The sequence below is a fragment of the Gossypium raimondii genome, chromosome 11 (assembly GCF_025698545.1).
Source record: "Gossypium raimondii isolate GPD5lz chromosome 11, ASM2569854v1, whole genome shotgun sequence".
Lineage (NCBI taxonomy): Eukaryota > Viridiplantae > Streptophyta > Magnoliopsida > Malvales > Malvaceae > Gossypium > Gossypium raimondii.
The window spans coordinates 59,525,964-59,544,892 of NC_068575.1; the positions used below are offsets into that span (position 1 = coordinate 59,525,964).

Here is an 18,929-nt window from a genome sequence, read left to right on the forward strand (position 1 = left end):
ATTTAAACATTTTTTTTGTTAAAAGATATTCAGTCATCACAGAAAATTACAAAAGATCCTCAGGTAAGAGAAACTGTTACCAGAACGGGCAGGTCCCAATAGCAGAATTTTAGTATTGAGCAGCCTGTTCAACAGGTTGGCTGGCATTAGATAGAGCTCCCTTGCAAATAGTTGAAGCAGCTAACAGGAAATATTGAGATAGAAAAGAAAAAGGATAGGGAAACTATGACACACTTTGTTCTAATTCATGGTATGTGTCATGGAGCTTGGTGTTGGTACAAGATTGTGTCGCTGCTCAAATCAGGCGGTCACCGTGTTACTCCCTTGGATCTTGGTGCCAGTGGAATCAACCCCAAGACTATCACTGACTTGGCTTCCTTGTCCGATTATGCGGAGCCATTGATGGCATTAATGGCCTCTTTGCCTCAAGACGAGAAAGTGATACTAGTGGGTCATAGTTACGGTGGGGTTATCATTTCCTTAGCCATGGAAAGCTTCCCCATGAAAGTATTGGCCGCTGTTTATCTCACAGCTTTTATGCCGAATCATGATTCTCCTATTGCGACTGCAGTAGCTGAGGTAATAATATATATGAAGAAGGCTATGCGTTTTTATGTTCATGTATGTCTGTGTTTTAGTTATCTTTTGTTCGGATTTGAACTTGGGTTGAATTTTTGTGTGGAAGATAGTCCTTCAGAAGAGCTATGGCGGAGCCGCTCATGGATTTCCAGTTATTGTTTGAAGATGGGTCGGAAAATCCACCAACTCATGCCTTATTTGGACCAAAATACATGGAGGCAATGGTTTATCAACTCTCACCAAAAGAGGTTAGTTTATTTCATTTCTATAAATAAATGGTTATTAGATGAACGTGGTTTGTGGGTGCTGATGGTATAATGTTTTGTTGGAATTTGTAGGATATAGAATTGGCCAACACGTTGCTGAGAAAAGGAAAGTGGTTCATGAAAGATTTATCCAAGGAATCTCTGCTATCAAAAGAGAAATTCGGATCCGTTGATCGGGCTTATATAGTTTGCAAAGATGATTTGCTGATAAAAGAAAGCTTGCAGAAATGGTACATCGAAAATAGCCCTACAGATGATGTGAAAGTCATAGCTGGTGCCGATCATATGGCCATGCTTTCCAAACCCCAGGAGGTCTGCAAATGTCTCCAAGAAGTTGCTGAGAAATATAATTGATTCTACCATCAAATATTTCACTTAGCCAACTTTGTAATCAATAAATAAAACAGGTGTTCTACGACGTACGGAATCTATAAAAAAAATGGTTCTTTAAATTCCTGTCGAAATAAAGTTTTAACCTTTTTATGGGTTTTTTATCGAAATAAATTAAAAAAAATTAAATACCGAAATAGGTTGTCAGATAGATTAATTACCGAAATGATATTTTTTTAATGGTGTCTATTTGACAGGCGCCAATGAATTTTTTATATTTAATTTTTTTCTTTTAATAAAATATTATTAATTTTTTTCTCGGATCAGTATATGACCAGGGCATAGATACGAGGCGTGACTAGTTGCGCCTATCTAAGAGGCACCATTGTTGCTTATTTTTTTCCCTATATATACCCCCGAAAATCAAATGAGCACAGATACAAAATTTAGCAGAGGAACGGAAATAAGAAGATAGGGAGAAGAAAAAAAGAAAGGAAAACAAGAAGAAGGATAAGGTATTTTGGTTTTTAAAAAATAGAATGTAGAGTATTGTTAGTAATTTTATTATTTGAAAGTTATTTTGTTAGGTTATTAATTTTATTAGCTTCGAATGAAAAATTTTGCATTAAAAATTTTATGTAATTTTTTTGCATTTCGAAATTGTTTTAAGAATTTTGAAAATTTTTTAACAGATCTAGTATTAAAGATGGAGAATCAGTTTTTTTTATATGTGTTTATTTCGATGGAGAAATTTTGACAACCGTGGGATGTATATTTGAATGTCGCAAACAAGTAGCAATGAGATTTAATAGAAATATCTCGTTTGATGATATGAAGGAAAAAATTAGTGAAAAATTTATAGACGTTATGGGAGAAGGATATCAAAACTTTTCTACAAGTTTCCAGTTTCGACAGATCTAATAAAATTTACCGAAATAGAACTTGTAGACGATGAAGACGTGGAGACAATTGTCGCTCTTTATTGTGGGACTCGGAGCAACCAAAATGCACCGATTCGGTTATTTACTAAGTTAGCTGGTGGGGAGGCAACTGAAGATCCCACTCCATTAGGTGAAGAAGATGGAGTTCAAGTTTTGTGTATGGTGGTTCCAGTGTCGTATGTTGATAGCCAATCAACTATACATGGGATCGATATTGATCTTAATGCTGCACCCGAGACTGGTGTGGTTGGTGATGATGTATACTATAGTAGTGATCCTGTTGATCACGAAGTTAATAGTGAGAGTGATCCCGACATAGATGAGGTCGCAGATGATATTGACGACGAAGGCGTGAATGAGGATGGAAACATTAACGCGTTTTCAGTCGGAAACCAGATTCGTCGTATTGTGATACACAATAATCCTGGGGCACACATGTCTGGGATAGACCCCGATGCGGTGCGGGCAGTCGAGTTTCTGGAGTACCCTGAAATACTACCTGTTTACCGGATGACCGTATATTCTGATCCAGAGGAGTTATTCGTGGGCCAGAGATTTGAAAGTAAGGAATAATGCATATTTGCCATTAAGCGGTATAGCTGAATATATCAGTAGACTACAAAGTCGTCGTGTCTAAACCAACATTATATATTGGAGAGTGTTGGAGGTCGACAAAAGGCTGCAATTGGTGGATACGAGCTGTATTTATCTAGAAGTCGCAGATGTGAGAGATACGAAAATTTGTTGGGTCTCACACATGTAGTTCAACACGTATGACAGAAGATCATCGAAAACTTGACTCCAAAACTATGTGTACGTGTATCATGCCAATGGTGAAAGACATGCCGACCATTAAAGTTTTGGTACTGATTGTCGAAATACAAGCATGATTCCAGTATCGAGTATCATACTGGAAGGCATGAATAGCTAAATAGATGGTAATGGAGTAATTGTATGGAGATTTTGATGCATCGTACAATGAGTTACAGGGATGGATAGCCGCTATGAGGGAACACATGCCGGGGACTGTCATTGAGTTGGAGACACGACCTTATTATGGGTCGGATAACCAACTACAATCGAGAAAAAGAATTTTTCATCAGATGTTCTGGACGTTTAATTAATGTGTGTATGCATTTCCCCACTACAAACCATTTGTGCAAGTAGATCGAACCTGACTATATGAAAAATACACACAGATCCTACTTCTTGCGGTTGCTCAAGACGGCAACAGGAACGTGCTCCCGATAGCATTTGCCATCGTTGATAAGGAAAACCTGGAATTGTGAGAGTTCTTCCTTACCAACCTGCGGAGGTATGTTATTAGCAACGGTAATATTTGTATCATCTCTGATAGAGGGAAATGATTAATTGCAGCCATTAGGCATTCCGATGTACCATGGAGATCTGTTGTAAGAATGTAGACTGGAAGAGACAAGTTGTGAGAATGGGTAAAGAATTACCTTATCTTTTCAATATAAGTTTTAATGTTTTAGAGCAATACTGTAACTTATATTTTTTTAATACATATGCAGCGCACGAGCTAGAGCCACACATTTTTCGTCGAAGAATGGCCTGACTTGAGAGTGACATGGAGGGTCAAACCAACACATCTTTTCGACAGTGGTTGGGTATCATGGAGCAGTGACAATGGGCTCAAAATTTTGACGAGGGCTTTCGTTATGGTCAAATGACCACAAACTTGGTGGAGGGGATCAACGCTGTGTTATTAAAAACACGGCATCTTTCGATTTCATTTGTCTTCTCGGCTACGTTCTACAAGTTGGCTACCTTGATGCCAAGAATGGATCAGCAACAAGTCAACCAGATGGAGGCGGGACACGTCTTTGTCGAAGATGTTAGGGATGCAATGGTTGCAAACCATCGGATGGTGAGGTCGATGGCAATAGAAGTATATTTACGACATAATAAAATGTTTCGAGTTACAGAGACCATCGGTCGTCAACCCGGTATACCACCTAGGTTCTACAGAGTTGATATCTGAAACAGACGGTGCGACTGCAGGAGGTTTCAAACACTTCATTATCCATGTGCACATGTCGTGGCAGCTTGTGCTAAAGTTGGGCTTAATGTAGAACAATTTATCGATAAAGTGTACACCATCGAAAGCACGTTGCGTGTATGGGAAAACGAGTTCCCCGTGCTTCCTGACCCATCTACTTAGGAGGTACCTCCGATGACCTTCGAGCTTGTCCCAGACAAAAGGTTGCGTAGGAACCCGAAAGGTCGTTCGCAATCATCCAGAATTCATAACGAAATGGACATTAGGGAGAAATCTGACGGGAAGCTGTGTGGCGTATACAGATTAGCCGATCATAATCGGAGTAAATGTCCACTCCGAAACTACCATGTTGGACAATCGTCTCAATCGGGTAGAAATTAAGATGTAGTTCATTACATGTTGAGAGGATTGAATCACAAATTTGTCTACAATTTGTTGTAGTTAATCTAATTTGAAATTACAAAATAAAAAAAACCATAAAATTTTATTTACAAAAAAGGCAAAAAAGTCATTATTTAAATACACAGTTGACTATTTAAATTGCAAAGGCAAAAAAATTAAATTGATAAATAAAATACCAAAAAAATTCATTACATAAATATGAAATTATTTATATTACAAAACCCCCTAAAATTGATGGTTTGATGGTGTGTTTCTAGGGGTATATTTTTGTGGAGCTCGACGTTCACGTTGCGGGCGATTACGGTGATCAACGTTCTCATCATCCGTATATAGGGGTGTGAGAAACATAGATGAAAAATCATATATCTCAAATGCCATCGATGAACTTGAGCCGAGAGAAATGGAGTACGGCGGTGGATACGAGCCCGCGAAATAGTCATCGCCCTTTAAATCTGGATGATAAGAATTATCCCTAGAATGTAGTTTCGTCTTTGCCTCTGGCTCCGGATCTAGCTCTGGGTCTGGTGTATGATGCAGATCTAGAAGGGGTTGCCAAATTCGTGTCATATGTGGAGGGACTACCATCGACTGTCCACCAAACAGAAATAGTTTCCCTATCTCACAGTACCACTGTATGTACTCTAACGAGGGCTGCAGATCCAAAGCACGATCTATCTGAGGTACCCTCCCCAACTGATTGTTCCACATTGTAATATATTCTTCATGCACTTCTCCCCAATTATGTCCATACCTCCCCCTCTTGTTCATCCTATGGATCTCCCCCAATTATACTGGCAGTGTCGGGATATACTGTATGCAACCGAACTGCCGGGTACTCGATTGCCATGATACCACTCCATTACCTGAAAATTGATAACGGGTGCGCTAATGCACCATAGGTTTGAGTGGACGTGGGCAGATGAGGGATAATCGCCATAATTTCGGAATGAATCGACATCCAAATGAATCGCATGATTAATAACATTGTTATATTAACGCGAGTCGAGTGAGATAAAATAATAAAATTAAGTTTATATTGGAAAAACTTGCCCCCTCTCCAGCATGATTCTCAATCATTAGACGGTATATCGGAACCGTATATGACCTTCTGATACCTAGATTAGTACTCCATCTACGAAAACAAATTGTTAGAATAATATAATCTAAAAAAAGTCAACTAATTATTATAACGAGTAAAAATTCATCACCTATGCCCATCGCAGAAGGATCTGTCATCCGACAAAGTTCGCGATACAACATGGCTAAAACTGCGAACCCCTAACTGTATAAATGAGTGTTATGCAAATTGGATAATAGGGGTAAGTACATCAAGTGGACCTTACTGCCGTTTGCATCCGGCATGAGTACACCCCCTATAAGGTGCATAATGTAAGCTCGAACGGCCTGCATCACCTCCCATTCATTGGCAGTACTCGGCAAATGCTCAAAATTGGCCTTTAGCCATGAAAATCTCAAACTGGTAAATTTTCCCTCACTTGGCGAGTGTCTAAGTAATTCATAGCAAAGGGTAGCCGACCTAGAGATTGAACTTACGCCCATGACTGCATTCCCGTCGATGGGAAGCCCAAGCTGTAGTGCAACATCTTCTAGAGTAACGGTACACTCTCTGCACGGCAAATGAAATGTGTGAGTCTCCGGACGCCATCGCTCGACTAAAGCGAAAATCAAGTCGTATCGCAGATCAAAAGTCCTGATCAATGCCGCTGATCTGAGCCCGGCTAACTTTAAGTATGGTATTAGACGTTCATCTGGCAGAAACCCTACACTATTAACACGGCCCCTCAATACGCGGTACGGACCCTGACATTATTAAATTAGCAAAATAGTTAATACAATATAATTTAATTCAGCAAATAACATGAGTATCAAATAAAAATTTTATTACCATCTCATTAATAGTACTTGCTATGTAATTATTATTAATCAAAGAACCCATTTGCTGGAAATATGCAATTAAAAAAATGAATTCATTTAATTTGTTTCAAAAAATAATAAAAGCATTAAATAAATAAATAATCAAATAAATTACATTATATAAAAATTAAATGAGTTAACAAAGAACTATATGATTAAAAGAGTCGATTCGATTAAACTTTTAATTAAATGATTTTTAATTTTTTATAAACTTATAAGTTAAACCCATCAAATACTAAACTAAACACAACAATTTATAACTTAATCCTATCGATGGGCATGATCCATTTTTACCATTGATTTGTTTTTAGTCAGATATATATTTAAATATTTTTAATAAAATAAAAATTAATATTTTATTTAAACAAAAATATTTTTAATATAAAAATTGATTTGTGCCTGTTAGATAGGCGCGATTAAAAAATATTTTTTAATATAAAAAATTGATTCGCGTCTGTCAAATAGGCGCAATTAAATTTTTTTAAAATTGATTCGCGCCAGTCAGATAGGCACGATTACAAAAAAATACCATTTCGGTAATTAATCTATCTGACAACTTATTTCAATATTTAATTTTTCTCTAATATATTGGGGTAAAAAACCCCAAGTTGATATAAAAAAAATTAAATAAGTTAACAGCAACTATGTTCATATTATATAAAATTAAATGAGTTAACAAAGAACTACATGATTAAAAGAGTCAGTTATGGTTAAACTTTTAATAAAATGATTTTAATTTTTTTATAAACTTATATATTAAACTCACCAAATACTAAACTAAACACAACAATTTATAACTTAATCCTAAATTACTAATAAATTAATTTTAAAATAATTACAAACACAAAAATTTATAACATAATCCTAAATTACTAACAAATTAATTTTAAAATAATTATAAAAACAAAAAATTACAATATTCATACAAAATACTAATCAATCTTTAAATTATAAACAAAATTATTTACTAAAATAATATATTATCTTTTTTCTTTCTTTCTTTTTCTTCTTCTTCTCCTTTCTCTCTTTTCTTTCTCTCTTCCAATGATAAAAGGGGCTGGGGATCATATTGGGGACCATACTTATAGGCCACAAAATTGTAATTTTTTCCCATTGAAGGGACAACACCATGGTGGTGTTGCAGCAGTAGAGGCAGCAGTGCAGCAACACCTGCCAACAAGGGGGACAGTCATTGGCGCCTACCTCTGAGGCGCAATTAGTGGCACCTATCTGACAGGCGCCACCCGAAAATCTATTTTTTACTCGTATTTTGACTCGTAAATCGTATTTTGGCCCGTATTTACATTTAAATATTTTTAATAAAAATAAAAAATAATATTTTATTTAAACCAAAAAAAAATTTAATATAAAAAATTCATTGACGCCTGTTAGATAGGCGCCATTAAAAAAAATATACCATTTCGGTAATTAATCTATCTGACAACCTATTTCGGTATTTAATTTTTTTTAATTTATTTCGGTGAAAAACCCCCTTTTTATTTATATACCTATTTAAGTCCTTAACATAAGCAATCTTTTGCATAAAATAAAAGATTATTTAATTAAAAATTAAAGGTCTAATACAAATACACACATAATCAGAGTTCTTCAAGGACTTTTTTAGTGTTTTAGCATTGATGTTACGTAAGGGGTAAGGTACACTGACATTTACAGATAACAAAGTAATGATCTCAATGAATGAAAGCAACATATGGCCAAAAAAAAATTGTTAGAGTTGAATTTGTTAGTTGACTGGTAGGAATAAAGTTATTGATTTAGTCAAAATTTATTGTTACTAGGCTTTAGGAGTATCATATTAGTTGATAATTTTTAGTGATTTGCGTATTAAGTTTGTTCTTATTTTTAGTGATTTTTCAGTTGTAATTCAGCCTATACAAAGGTTTCATTATTCATTCAATAATGTACATCAAAATTCATATCGTCAGAGTATTTCAAACTTCCATTTCCTCCTTTTATCCATCTGCTTAGTTTAACAGTGATATCCGAGCTTGGTTCAAATTCCTATGAGTGAGAAACGAAAATTGTAGTAGCAGCAACGTGAGAACAACAATGGCTTCAGAAAATTTTGTGCAGCCGGCCATTCCTCGTTTTGATGGTCACTATGATCATTGGAACATGATGGAGAATTTTTTTTGAGATCGAAGGAATACTAGCAAGTGGTTTTGGATGGCATACCAGAAACAGCTAGAGGCACAGCAGTGTCAGTTGCGCAAAGGGCAGAAATAGAAGCGCTGAAGTTGAAAGATCTCAAAGCAAAGAACTATTTGTTCCAAGCCATTGATCGTTCAATCTTGGAAACCATTCTCTGCAAAGACACTTCCAAGCAGATTTGGGATTTCATGAAGAAGAAGTATCAAGGAATTCTAAAGTATTCAATATGCACTCTTATATAATTTAAACAAAGTTTAATTAGAGAAATTTTACTTAACAACAGAAAATATTGTATGCATGATTATTCAAACATCAAAAATGTTAATTTTTCCAGAAAATCAATTCATTTTCAGAAATCAACGTAAGAAAAATAAATAAATTTTAACTGCATTTGATAATAAAGAAAAATAAGAGAAAAAATGATTATTTGGAAAGAGAGAAATGAGAAGAAAAAAATTATTTTAGTTAAAAATGATATATATTTAAAATATTTTATTTTTTTCTTTTGATTTTCAATTATACCTTTCAATTTTTTATCATTTCAAATGAAAACGAGTGTAATGAACAATTTTCTGTTAGTCGGAAACGACTCCTTCTCAAAATCTTATCCTATTTTTCTCATTTTTTGTTAAAAGATATTCATTCATCACAGAAAATTACTAAAGATCATCAGGTAAGAGAAACTGTTACCAAAACGGGTAGGTCCCAATAGCAGAAGTTTAATATTGAGCAGCCTGTTCAACAGGTTGGCCGGCATTAAATAAAGCTCCCTTGCAAATAATTGAAGCAGCTAACAGGAAATATTGAGATAGAAAAGAAAAAGGAAAGGGAAACTATGACACACTTCCTTCTAGTTCATGGTATGTGTCATGGAGCTTGGTGTTGGTACAAGGTTGTGTCGCTGCTCAAATCAGGCGGCCACCGTGTCACTCCCTTGGATCTTGGTGCCTGTGGAATCAATCCCAAGACCATCACTGACCTGGCTTCCTTGTCCGATTATGCGCAGCCATTGATGGAATTAATGGCCTCTTTGCCTGAAGACGAGAAGGTGATATTAGTGGGTCATAGTTATGGAGGGGTTTTCATTTCTTTAGCCATGGAAAGCTTCCCCAAGAAAGTATTGGCCGCTGTTTATGTGGCAGCTTTGATGCCGAATCATGATTATCCTATTGCAACCGGATTAATGGAGGTAAATATATCAACACTGTGTGTTTGTATGTTGTGTTTTAGTTATCTTTTTATCGGGGGTTTAAACTTGGATTAAATGTTTTGTGGAAGCTCTTGAAACGTATTATGGCGGAGCCGCTCTTGGATTTCCAGGTATGGTTTGATGATGGATCAGAAAGTCCACCAACTCGCGCCTTATTTGGACCAAAATACACGGAGACAAAGGTTTACCACCTCTCACCAAAAGAGGTCAGTTTAGCCTCTCAGAAAATTGTGCATTTAGCTTGATTTTGTTTTTATATTTGAAAGTTTTTATTTGACTTAAAACGAGTTCAATGATGGTTTTCTAATTTTTTGAAATTGAATTATCAAAATATAAATTTAAAATAGTTTAATGACCTTATATGTAATTTACCCTTTATTTTTCAAAGTTCAAATTTTATGGTATTAATTTTAGAAAGAAATTGTATATTGTCAAAATCAAACTAAACGGAGTTCTTGTGATCCTAATGTCATTAAAAGAAAAACCAGTTTGATCTGCATAAATGATTGGTTGTTGAGTGGTGATGTTTTGTTGGAATTTGTAGGATATAGAATTGGGTTTGACGTTGATGAGACAAGGAAAATTATTCCTCAAAGATTTAGCAAACGAATCGCTGCTAAGCAAAGAGAAATTCGGATCCATCCATCGGGTTTATATAGTTTGCAAAGATGATTTGTTGGTGGAAGAAAGTATGCAGAAATGGTACATTGAAAACAGCCCAACAGAGGATGTGAAATTCATAGCTGGTGCGGATCATATGCCCATGTTCTCCAAGCCTCATGAGCTCTGCAAATGCCTCCAAGAAGTTGCTCACCAATATAATTGATAATTAAAGAATTTATCTTGATAATTTTCTCCGTGTTAATCTGATCGTAAGGGTGTTCACCATCCAAACATGATCTGAATTATGTAATCACTAAAAATAATAATTTTGAAGTTTAATTCAATAAAAATATAGTAAAATTTACGGTCCAACAATAAAATTTAAAAAATCATCATCAACAACTCAAAATTTTATGCAATTGTTCAAAAAGTATAAAAATTGTTGAAATTTTTAAGATTTTGATATCACAATTAATCATTTTTCCTATAGGTCATCATGACATTGGAGGAATATATAGAGTCACTTATACAAAAAAGAATTATCTATAAATTTATAAATAATAATATATCAATCACATTTCTAAAGAAAGTAGAAAAAAGGGTAAGAGAAGAAAGGTCACACAAAGCAAGCACATCCAATAATAGCAAAAACAAGAAAGAGAAGCAGTACGACCTAGTCAAACATCCAATAATAGCAATTTTTTTTAACCATGTTAATCAAGGTTAACACATCATTAATTTTTGGTTCAACCTATTGATTTGAGATGGCACGAAGCTAGCCGACATCAGATAAAGCCCCCTTGCAAATAATTGAAGCGGCTAATAACCATGAAACATTTTGTTCTAATTCATCAGGTAAGACAACCTGTTAAGAAAGTGGGTAGGTCCTAATAGCAGATGTTTTATTGCAACTTTGTTTCATTTGGGTTTCATTGCTTGGGTTAACTCATCATCAAAAGTTGAAGAAATCATTTTAATATTGAGCAGCCTGTTCAACAGGTTGGCCAGCATTAGATAAAGCTCCCTTGCAAATAATTGAAGCAGCTAACAGGAAATATTGAGATAGAAAAGAAAAAGGAAAGGGAAACTATGACACACTTCCTTCTAGTTCATGGTATGTGTCATGGAGCTTGGTGTTGGTACAAGATTGTGTCGCTGCTCAAATCAGGCGGTCACCGTGTTACTCCCTTGGATCTTGGTGCCAGTGGAATCAACCCCAAGACCATCACTGACTTGGCTTCCTTGTCCGATTATGCGGAGCCATTGATGGCATTAATGGCCTCTTTGCCTCAAGACGAGAAAGTGATACTAGTGGGTCATAGTTACGGTGGGGTTATCATTTCCTTAGCCATGGAACGCTTCCCCATGAAAGTATTGGCCGCTGTTTATCTCACAGCTTTTATGCCGAATCATGATTCTCCTATTGCGACTGCAGTAGCTGAGGTAATAATATATATGAAGAAGGCTATGCGTTTGTATGTTCATGTATGTCTGTGTTTTAGTTATCTTCTGTTCGGATTTGAACTTGGGTTGAATTTTTGTGTGGAAGATAGTACTTCAGAAGAGTTATGGCGGAGCCGCTCATGGATTTCCAGTTATTGTTTGAAGATGGGCCGGAAAATCCACCAACTCATGCCTTATTTGGACCAAAATACATGGAGGCAATGGTTTATCAACTCTCACCAAAAGAGGTTAGTTTATTTCATCTCTATAAATAAATGGTTATTAGATGAGCGTGATTTCTCGGTGCTGATGGTATAATGTTTTGTTGGAATTTGTAGGATATAGAATTGGCCAACACGTTGCTGAGACAAGGAAAGTGGTTCATGAAAGATTTGTCCAAGGAATCTCTGCTATCAAAAGAGAAATTCGGATCCGTTGATCGGGTTTATATAGTTTGCAAGGATGATTTGCTGATAAAAGAAAGCTTGCAGAAATGGTACATCGAAAATAGCCCTACAGATGATGTGAAAGTCATAGCTGGTGCCGATCATATGGCCATGTTTTCCAAACCCCAGGAGGTCTGCAAATGTCTCCAAGAAGTTGCTGAGAAATATAATTGATTCTCCAACTTTGTAATCAATAAATAAAACAATCTTAAAATAATTATCTATCAATAAAAATGGTTCTTTAAATTCCTGCCGAAATAAAGTTTTAAGCTTTTTATTTATATACCTATTTAAGTCCTTAACATAAGCAATCTTTTGCATAAAATAAAAGATTATTTAATTAAAAATCAAAAGCTTATTTAGGTCTAATACAAATACACACATAATCAAAGTTCTTCAAGGACTAGTGTTTTAGCATTGATGTTACGTAAGGGATAAGGTACACTGACATTTACAGATAACAAGGTAATGATCCCAATGAATGAAAGCAACATATGGCCAAAAAATCAATGGCTGCTTTAGCATGATGAACCACTTGAATAAGGGGCTATTATCAGGACATAAAGAAAGCAGAGTCCAAATCCATATAAACCCAAAGAGACCAGACAAATTCCAATCGTTTTTCCCTGAAATGGGAACGAGCATGTTGAGTAAAAGGTGATTGATATTATCTTAGTTCAGCCACGGCACAGCAGATATATATACCCTAACCTTGTAGCTTCCTTGCATTGCAGAAGATAGTGGCAAAATCATGGGATGGAATTCTAAAAGCCAATCTATGAACCCACCGTCTTTAAAAGAAATGCAGTCTCCAGAGCTGACTCTTTGCATTGAAGATATCTATTTTCCTCTACAACATCTATCGTTAGATTAAGTAGTATGGGGTGTTTGGGATCATAAATAGTTTGTTCACGAACTCGAGCGACCCATTTTGCCGCTTCCCAAACTCCAAATCTGAAAAAATGTTGAACAGAAAGGGATTATTGCCTACTTCAATTACAAGGGAAAAATATATCAACTAGAAGGCTCAATGTAGTACTAATAGTCGGCACTTCCGTTTACACGCACAAACAGATTTGATCAAGAATGAATTTCTGAAGTCCCAAGTGTATCTATATGCTGCTATTCAATCGTAAGTTAAGCTCACAAGTTCATGCATCTCTTTTTCTCTGGATGGCATATCTTTTAGTTTATCAGTGTCAAAAAATTGTAAGTTCAGATAACTGAACAAAACACGACACAGCTACAAGAAGGGCTACTTACCGTGTGTTGAAGGATGTGGAGACTAATACAGCTGGATAAAGAGCATTCTTCTGAATATTGTCATAGGGAGAAAATTTCCTTATGGCATGAAACTCATCAATATCCCCAGGGTAACCAAACTCTTCATAATCGGCAGCCGTCAGAGGTAAAATGGGGTATAGCAGAGTGTTGGTTGCATCTAAAAAAGGAACCTGAAACAGATCGAAGGATGAAATAAGTTTACATAGAACTATGAAATAAAATAACAAAACCAGCTTATTCCCATATGATATTCTAAATTACCTTGTACCATATATCCTAGAAGACAAATAGTGAAAAATGTTAGTCTGTTTTACCTTTTCTTACCCATAAAATACAACAAAGGATTAATAATAGCGGAAAGACTCATAAGAATGCTGAAAACAAATGTGTCTAGTCAACACAAGCAAATTAAGACTATGCAGCAAGCATACGGGAGCAGACACAAAAGCAAAAGAGAAGATTTTTCAAACCTTCAAAACTGCAGCACGGAATAAATCCGGGCAGCAATTGATGGCTGAGGCAACCAGGAGTCCTCCGACACTATATCCCCAACCAGCAAGCTTGTTTTCTTGCACAATCTCTTTTTCAACAAGGTACTTTGCACAAGAGATGTAATCTTTGATTGAATTCTGTTTCTTTGTGCGTCGGCCATCATGATGCCATTTCTTACCACCACCACCACCACCTCTGCAAGACATACCACCCATAAACCAAGAAAAAATTGTTATGTATGCTTTTTTTTTGGACATAAATTAGCTATAGAAAACTGAAGGCAGTGATAGCCAGGAAGAACTACTATAATCGTAATGGAAAACAAACCTTACATCAGCATAAGCAACAATCCAACCGCGATCAAGAAGACTTTTCAACTCACTACGCCACCTTTTATCAAGTATTTCACCATAAGCTCCATGTCCGTGAAGCAATCCAGGGCTTTGGCTATCCTTTCTATTTTTGCGTGAGTAAACAATAGTTAAAGGAACCATAGCCCCATCATAAGAAGAGACATAGTGATGTTCGCAAGCATAAAATTCAGAGAGGTCATTCCACAAGTTTCTGTCTTCAGATTTGACATCATTCATAGAAGAAAATTTCACATTTGTTGTCTTCTCAGCAATGGCTGAAGACAACGCTGTACCATACAAAATCCGGGTTCTTTCATGAAGCATATTTTGCTGTTGAACAATATTCCACTTGCCATTTGATAAGTCATAATCAACCACAGCATCAGGCATCTGTCAATAATTAAAAATTAGGAATATCAATATTGATGAAAAATTGACTAATTTTAACATATATGGCAGGAAAACCGTGAAAATAAACATGAATAAAGTAATAAACATGATGTGAAAAAATTTAGATACATAACTAACAATATTACTTAAAATCATGAATGAAAATGCTGCCATATGAGCTACTCAATGTCATATTTTACTCATCCTAGAGGAGAAACATGAACAGTTTCTTGACCGTATTCAAATCAAGTAAGTATCAATCCAAATCATAACAAAAATTGTTTATCTCTAGAAGCCATCCAGGAAACAAGTTGGTTTAAGCAGCTAATATTCAAAACAAAAAACCTAAATTACAAACAATAAAGGAAACATATCTTCCATCATTGACACCACACATTTATAGCTCCATTAAGCTTTCTTTGTTTTCTAACCAATGCATATGTAGGATCCATGCATCAAACTCCTATAAAATTACTAATAAGTAGAGATGATAAGGGAATAGCCGTTCTACATTAAGAGCTAAATACAGTTCAGAAGGTAGTCATCTACATACCACAGGTGCTGATATTGTGAAGCGCATAGTTTTGGAGTAGTAGTCATAGTTTGGCCCAGGAGAAATGTTACAAACATGTTTTGGAAGAGGAAGGAAATGAGGCTGAAGCTCTCTCAGATGAACGGCTTGCTGCAATAAAACAGAAGACAGGAAGAGAGTATATGTAAGAATGCCATAAAGAAAAAGGGTAACAAGGGGGTTAAAGGAAGGGAGATGGAGTATGAGCAGTAAGCACAAAAATATATATTTCCTACCTTCCAACCAGGTAATGGTAGAGCAACAGAGCAGATTCCATATTTTCGACCTTCCCTTGTAAGAAGAACCAAGTGCGAGTTGCAGAAATCACCATCCTCTATGACCAAGTTTTGATCACCAATGAATACATTCTGTGGTCCATAAGACATGAGATTACTTAAATAACAAAGCGAGCATGGGTAAAATTTAACAGAGCAAGAAATGTCTATGGGCGTGAGCACATATCATTCAACCTCAGTGCAAAAGGGAAAAAAAAGGTGCATTTATGAACTAGGGGACGAAAGAAAAAGATATGAAGGAAGTCATATTAGATTCACCAACCTCCCAAATTCTAGGATTGGATGAAGAATCAACAGGGCTTCGAAGAAGATAATGACTATCAACTATTTGTCCATCCTTGGGTGCATCAGTAAATAAATAAAGGTATCCTTGATGATGCTCGAGAACGCAGTGAACAATACCTTCACTCTCCCAAACTAAGTTCATGCCGGAAAAGGGGTCAGCTGCATTTATCAGAAAGACCTAAAATATGGTAAGAAAGTGTTAACACCATTTGAGCATAATCATTTACAACAATCCAAGCCGATTACATGCCATTTTTGCATTCTTACCTTAGAAAATGTAGGAGAAAATGTATTAGCTGTCACAAAATGGAAATCTTTTGTGTGTCTTATGTTTACATAGACATTTTCATCTTGTTCTTCCAGCAGCAAAACATCTTCATCAGTTGATCCAATCATGCTACAGTATATCCTAAAACAAAACATCAAATTTCCAAGTGGACTCTGTTAAATTCATTTGACAACCAAAAAACTAATGAATAGATAAGTGAATTGATTATGAAGCCAGCAGTTTTCACCTATATGGCCTCTTATTTTCATCAGTAACGACATAGAGCAACGCCTGCCCATCCTTGACCCATGCCAAATTCGAAACACGATTTGCATGAGGCTTGCTGCATAATGCACCAGAATTCAAATTTCTCACAGATAACTTGAAGTAGTCATTGTCCTTATCATACATGGTGTATGCAAGAAACTTATGGTCCGGCGATATCTCAGATAATTCTTCATAAGCATAACCTTTAAATACATTCAGAAAGTAATGTCAAAAGGCAGTCTTGGAAGCAAATAAACGAAGAGGGGTAATCTTACATTCTCTGCAGTACCTCCAAATCTCTCAGCTTCTTGATTGTAATCAAGCAGCTTCTGTTCAATCCTCTTCCCAGAAGTAAAATCAAATCCAGAACTTGGAGACTTAAGCGAAATGAACTCCTCGTTCAAGCTTGCCAACCTCCTACATAGCACTGGATATTGCTTCCCTTCTTCCACCCTTCTATAATACAACCTGCAAACTTATTCAGATTCCAACTAATATAGCAATTATCGTTCCCATACATCCATTAACATAAGCAACTTGAAAACATTGAATTTGCATCAAGATTATCTCCTATGAAACATAAAACAGGGTATTTGCTTCTTCTTTTTTTTTTTTGTTTTACTTGCTCGTCTAATCGTCCCAAGATTTTCCAAAACACCACATTTGACAGCTCGTATTTTCTAAACCAAAAAAAGGAAATATTGAAGGACGTACCATGGACCCCAACGGAGTGGAGGTGTAGAGAGATCAAAGTTCAAGCGAGAGGCCATCTCAGACTGGAGCTTAGTTTGGAGTCGCTCAGTGTCCGACATGACAGCTTCAGTATACTTCTCTTCCTGTTCCATATACATGTCCATATGTCGCATGGCGACTTTGTCTTGGAGAGAAGACATCCAGGAGTAAGGATCTTCCCAAGTGACATCATGGAAAGTGAATGTTTGTGGTTTTTGAGGGGCTTTTGGAGGCTTCGGTGGGGAGGGTGGATTTGCTGTTTTGGGGGGGTTGTACTTGGCTGAGCGGTGATAGTGGTTGTGGTGGTGCCAAAGGATGATGGTGGAACGGTGGCGGACGGTGGTTCGGAGGTGGCGTAGCATTTTACTGATGGGGTTTAGTGAAGGGTTTTGAAGAAATTGGGAAGCTTTTTAGTAGTTCGGCTTTGGGCCTTTTTTATAATTGGGTTGGATTTGAATAAGTTGACATTTTCTTCCTATTTCAAAGAAAACCCAAAACTAAATAAATCCATTATTGTCCAAATCCTAAATGGATCTCCGAAAATATACAAAATTATTATTATTAAGAGTTGGGTCTAATTTTCCCTCAGTCCCTACACTCTTTGGACTCTGGAAATTTAGTCTCTCTACAATCAGTGTCTTGATAATTTTCTATATATTAGAATTATTATAATAATGATCATATATATACACATCAGAGACGAATGTTGAACTTCACTGCTTCAGTGCTTCTCGTGTCCTGCTGTTATAAATTCCATGCAATCATCAAAGACGGGTTAAATTGGGATATGTGGATTTCTTTTTTTTCTATTTTTCTGTTTGATTTCCGAGAAAATGATTGAAAGTGACAGATTTGCATCGAGATTTATGAAGCCCCCAGTTTTGGTGATAAACTACTGAATTTGCCCATTGTTTTCCTATTTAGCAATCGTCATTTATGATCTACTGCATCGAGCAAAGTTCCAAATAATGTCCTATAAATCTGTCCCTTGCTTTTACTTTTTGTGTAAAATTTAAGCGAGTGAGTTATTGGATAGCTGCATTTTCCCAATAACAGTCGGCACATCAGTTGTGTCCTATGATCCTATCCTTCACCGCCACAAACCGATACTCTCGGAGTAAACCCGCTGAGTTCAAGTTTTTTAAAACTCGAATTTGATAGAGTTTAAATGCATTAAAACTTGTTAAATTAATAAGAAGTAAACATGATTAGGGCAGGGGATAAGGATGCTAAAGATTGACTTCAACCTCACAATTGCACAGTGAGCACACAGTTATGTAGTTATTGGCATAAAAAATAAATTTGATCTCTATCCTTAGCACCTTAGCTACAAACTTCTTTTTTTAAGGAACAAAGTTAATTATTTATATTTCAATTTGAGTTTGAATTAATATCTTTTTTATTAATTACGGATAAAAGTATATATTAAACCACTCAGATTGGTTTAGGTGATTTAGGTTCATTAAGTTTGAATTAATGACTTTTAAAATTAAATTGAATTTAATTTACTTTAAATTTAAGTGATTGAATTTAATTTTTCCAATTTGTATTAAAATTGACATATTTTATCAAAATATTTAAATTTGAATATTTGTTAAATATTTAAACTTAATTTTGTAATAATTAATCTAAATAAGTATC

At 35.7% G+C, this 18,929-nt stretch overlaps 3 protein-coding genes across 6 annotated transcripts; 2 read left to right on the top strand and 1 right to left on the bottom strand.

Annotated features, from left to right (window-relative positions):
* The first annotated feature begins 14 nt into the window (after positions 1 to 14).
* LOC105802204 (methyl jasmonate esterase 1) lies at positions 15 to 12,612 on the top strand. Of its 3 annotated transcripts, none has more exons than XM_052623517.1 (3): positions 15 to 579; positions 12,015 to 12,152; positions 12,243 to 12,612. In XM_052623517.1, exons 1-3 carry the CDS (start codon positions 226 to 228, stop codon positions 12,522 to 12,524), a joined length of 774 nt encoding a protein of 257 aa, XP_052479477.1. In that variant the 5' UTR covers positions 15 to 225; the 3' UTR covers positions 12,525 to 12,612. The 3 variants fall into 3 exon arrangements, with proteins under 3 accessions (XP_052479477.1, XP_012489161.1, XP_012489159.1); XM_012633707.2 differs by lacking the exons at positions 12,015 to 12,152; positions 12,243 to 12,612 and adding exons at positions 690 to 827; positions 918 to 1,297 and having other exon boundaries at positions 17 to 579; XM_012633705.2 differs by lacking the exon at positions 15 to 579 and adding an exon at positions 11,323 to 11,904.
* Positions 9,323 to 10,811, top strand: LOC105802205 (methyl jasmonate esterase 1). The gene is made up of 3 exons (XM_012633706.2): positions 9,323 to 9,837; positions 9,927 to 10,064; positions 10,403 to 10,811. The coding sequence occupies exons 1-3, from the start codon at positions 9,484 to 9,486 to the stop codon at positions 10,682 to 10,684; spliced, it is 774 nt and encodes a 257-aa protein (XP_012489160.1). The 5' UTR covers positions 9,323 to 9,483; the 3' UTR covers positions 10,685 to 10,811.
* Positions 12,613 to 12,733: 121 nt separating the features above from the next.
* On the bottom strand, positions 12,734 to 17,702 carry LOC105802200 (uncharacterized). 2 transcript variants are annotated; one of them, XR_001136124.2, is made up of 12 exons: positions 17,271 to 17,702; positions 16,846 to 17,024; positions 16,537 to 16,759; positions 16,289 to 16,430; positions 15,999 to 16,199; positions 15,677 to 15,808; positions 15,423 to 15,551; positions 14,454 to 14,869; positions 14,105 to 14,321; positions 13,614 to 13,804; positions 13,062 to 13,304; positions 12,734 to 12,976 (listed from the first exon to the last, which is right to left on the bottom strand). XR_001136124.2 is itself a non-coding variant. In XM_012633699.2 (11 exons), exons 1-11 carry the CDS (start codon positions 17,648 to 17,650, stop codon positions 13,127 to 13,129), a joined length of 2,388 nt encoding a protein of 795 aa, XP_012489153.1. In that variant the 5' UTR covers positions 17,651 to 17,702; the 3' UTR covers positions 12,734 to 13,126. The 2 variants fall into 2 exon arrangements, 1 of the variants encoding a protein (XP_012489153.1); XM_012633699.2 differs by having other exon boundaries at positions 12,734 to 13,304.
* Between the last annotated feature and the right edge of the window lie 1,227 nt (positions 17,703 to 18,929).

Bases quoted from the DNA above. Each gene is read 5' to 3' on its own strand.
- LOC105802204 (XM_052623517.1), top strand. From the start codon at position 226: ATGACACACTTTGTTCTAATTCATGGTATGTGTCATGGAGCTTGGTGT. The intron at 580-12,014 runs GTAATAATATAT...TGTGGAAGATAG, and splicing joins TTGCGACTGCAGTAGCTGAG to TACTTCAGAAGAGTTATGGC. The intron at 12,153-12,242 runs GTTAGTTTATTT...TGGAATTTGTAG, and splicing joins ATCAACTCTCACCAAAAGAG to GATATAGAATTGGCCAACAC.
- LOC105802200 (XM_012633699.2), bottom strand. From the start codon at position 17,650: ATGCTACGCCACCTCCGAACCACCGTCCGCCACCGTTCCACCATCATC. The intron at 14,870-15,422 runs GTATGTAGATGA...AATTATTGACAG, and splicing joins TCACAATATCAGCACCTGTG to ATGCCTGATGCTGTGGTTGA. The intron at 13,805-14,104 runs GTTTGAAAAATC...GATCTGTTTCAG, and splicing joins TCCGTGCTGCAGTTTTGAAG to GTTCCTTTTTTAGATGCAAC.
- LOC105802205 (XM_012633706.2), top strand. From the start codon at position 9,484: ATGACACACTTCCTTCTAGTTCATGGTATGTGTCATGGAGCTTGGTGT. The intron at 9,838-9,926 runs GTAAATATATCA...GTTTTGTGGAAG, and splicing joins TTGCAACCGGATTAATGGAG to CTCTTGAAACGTATTATGGC. The intron at 10,065-10,402 runs GTCAGTTTAGCC...TGGAATTTGTAG, and splicing joins ACCACCTCTCACCAAAAGAG to GATATAGAATTGGGTTTGAC.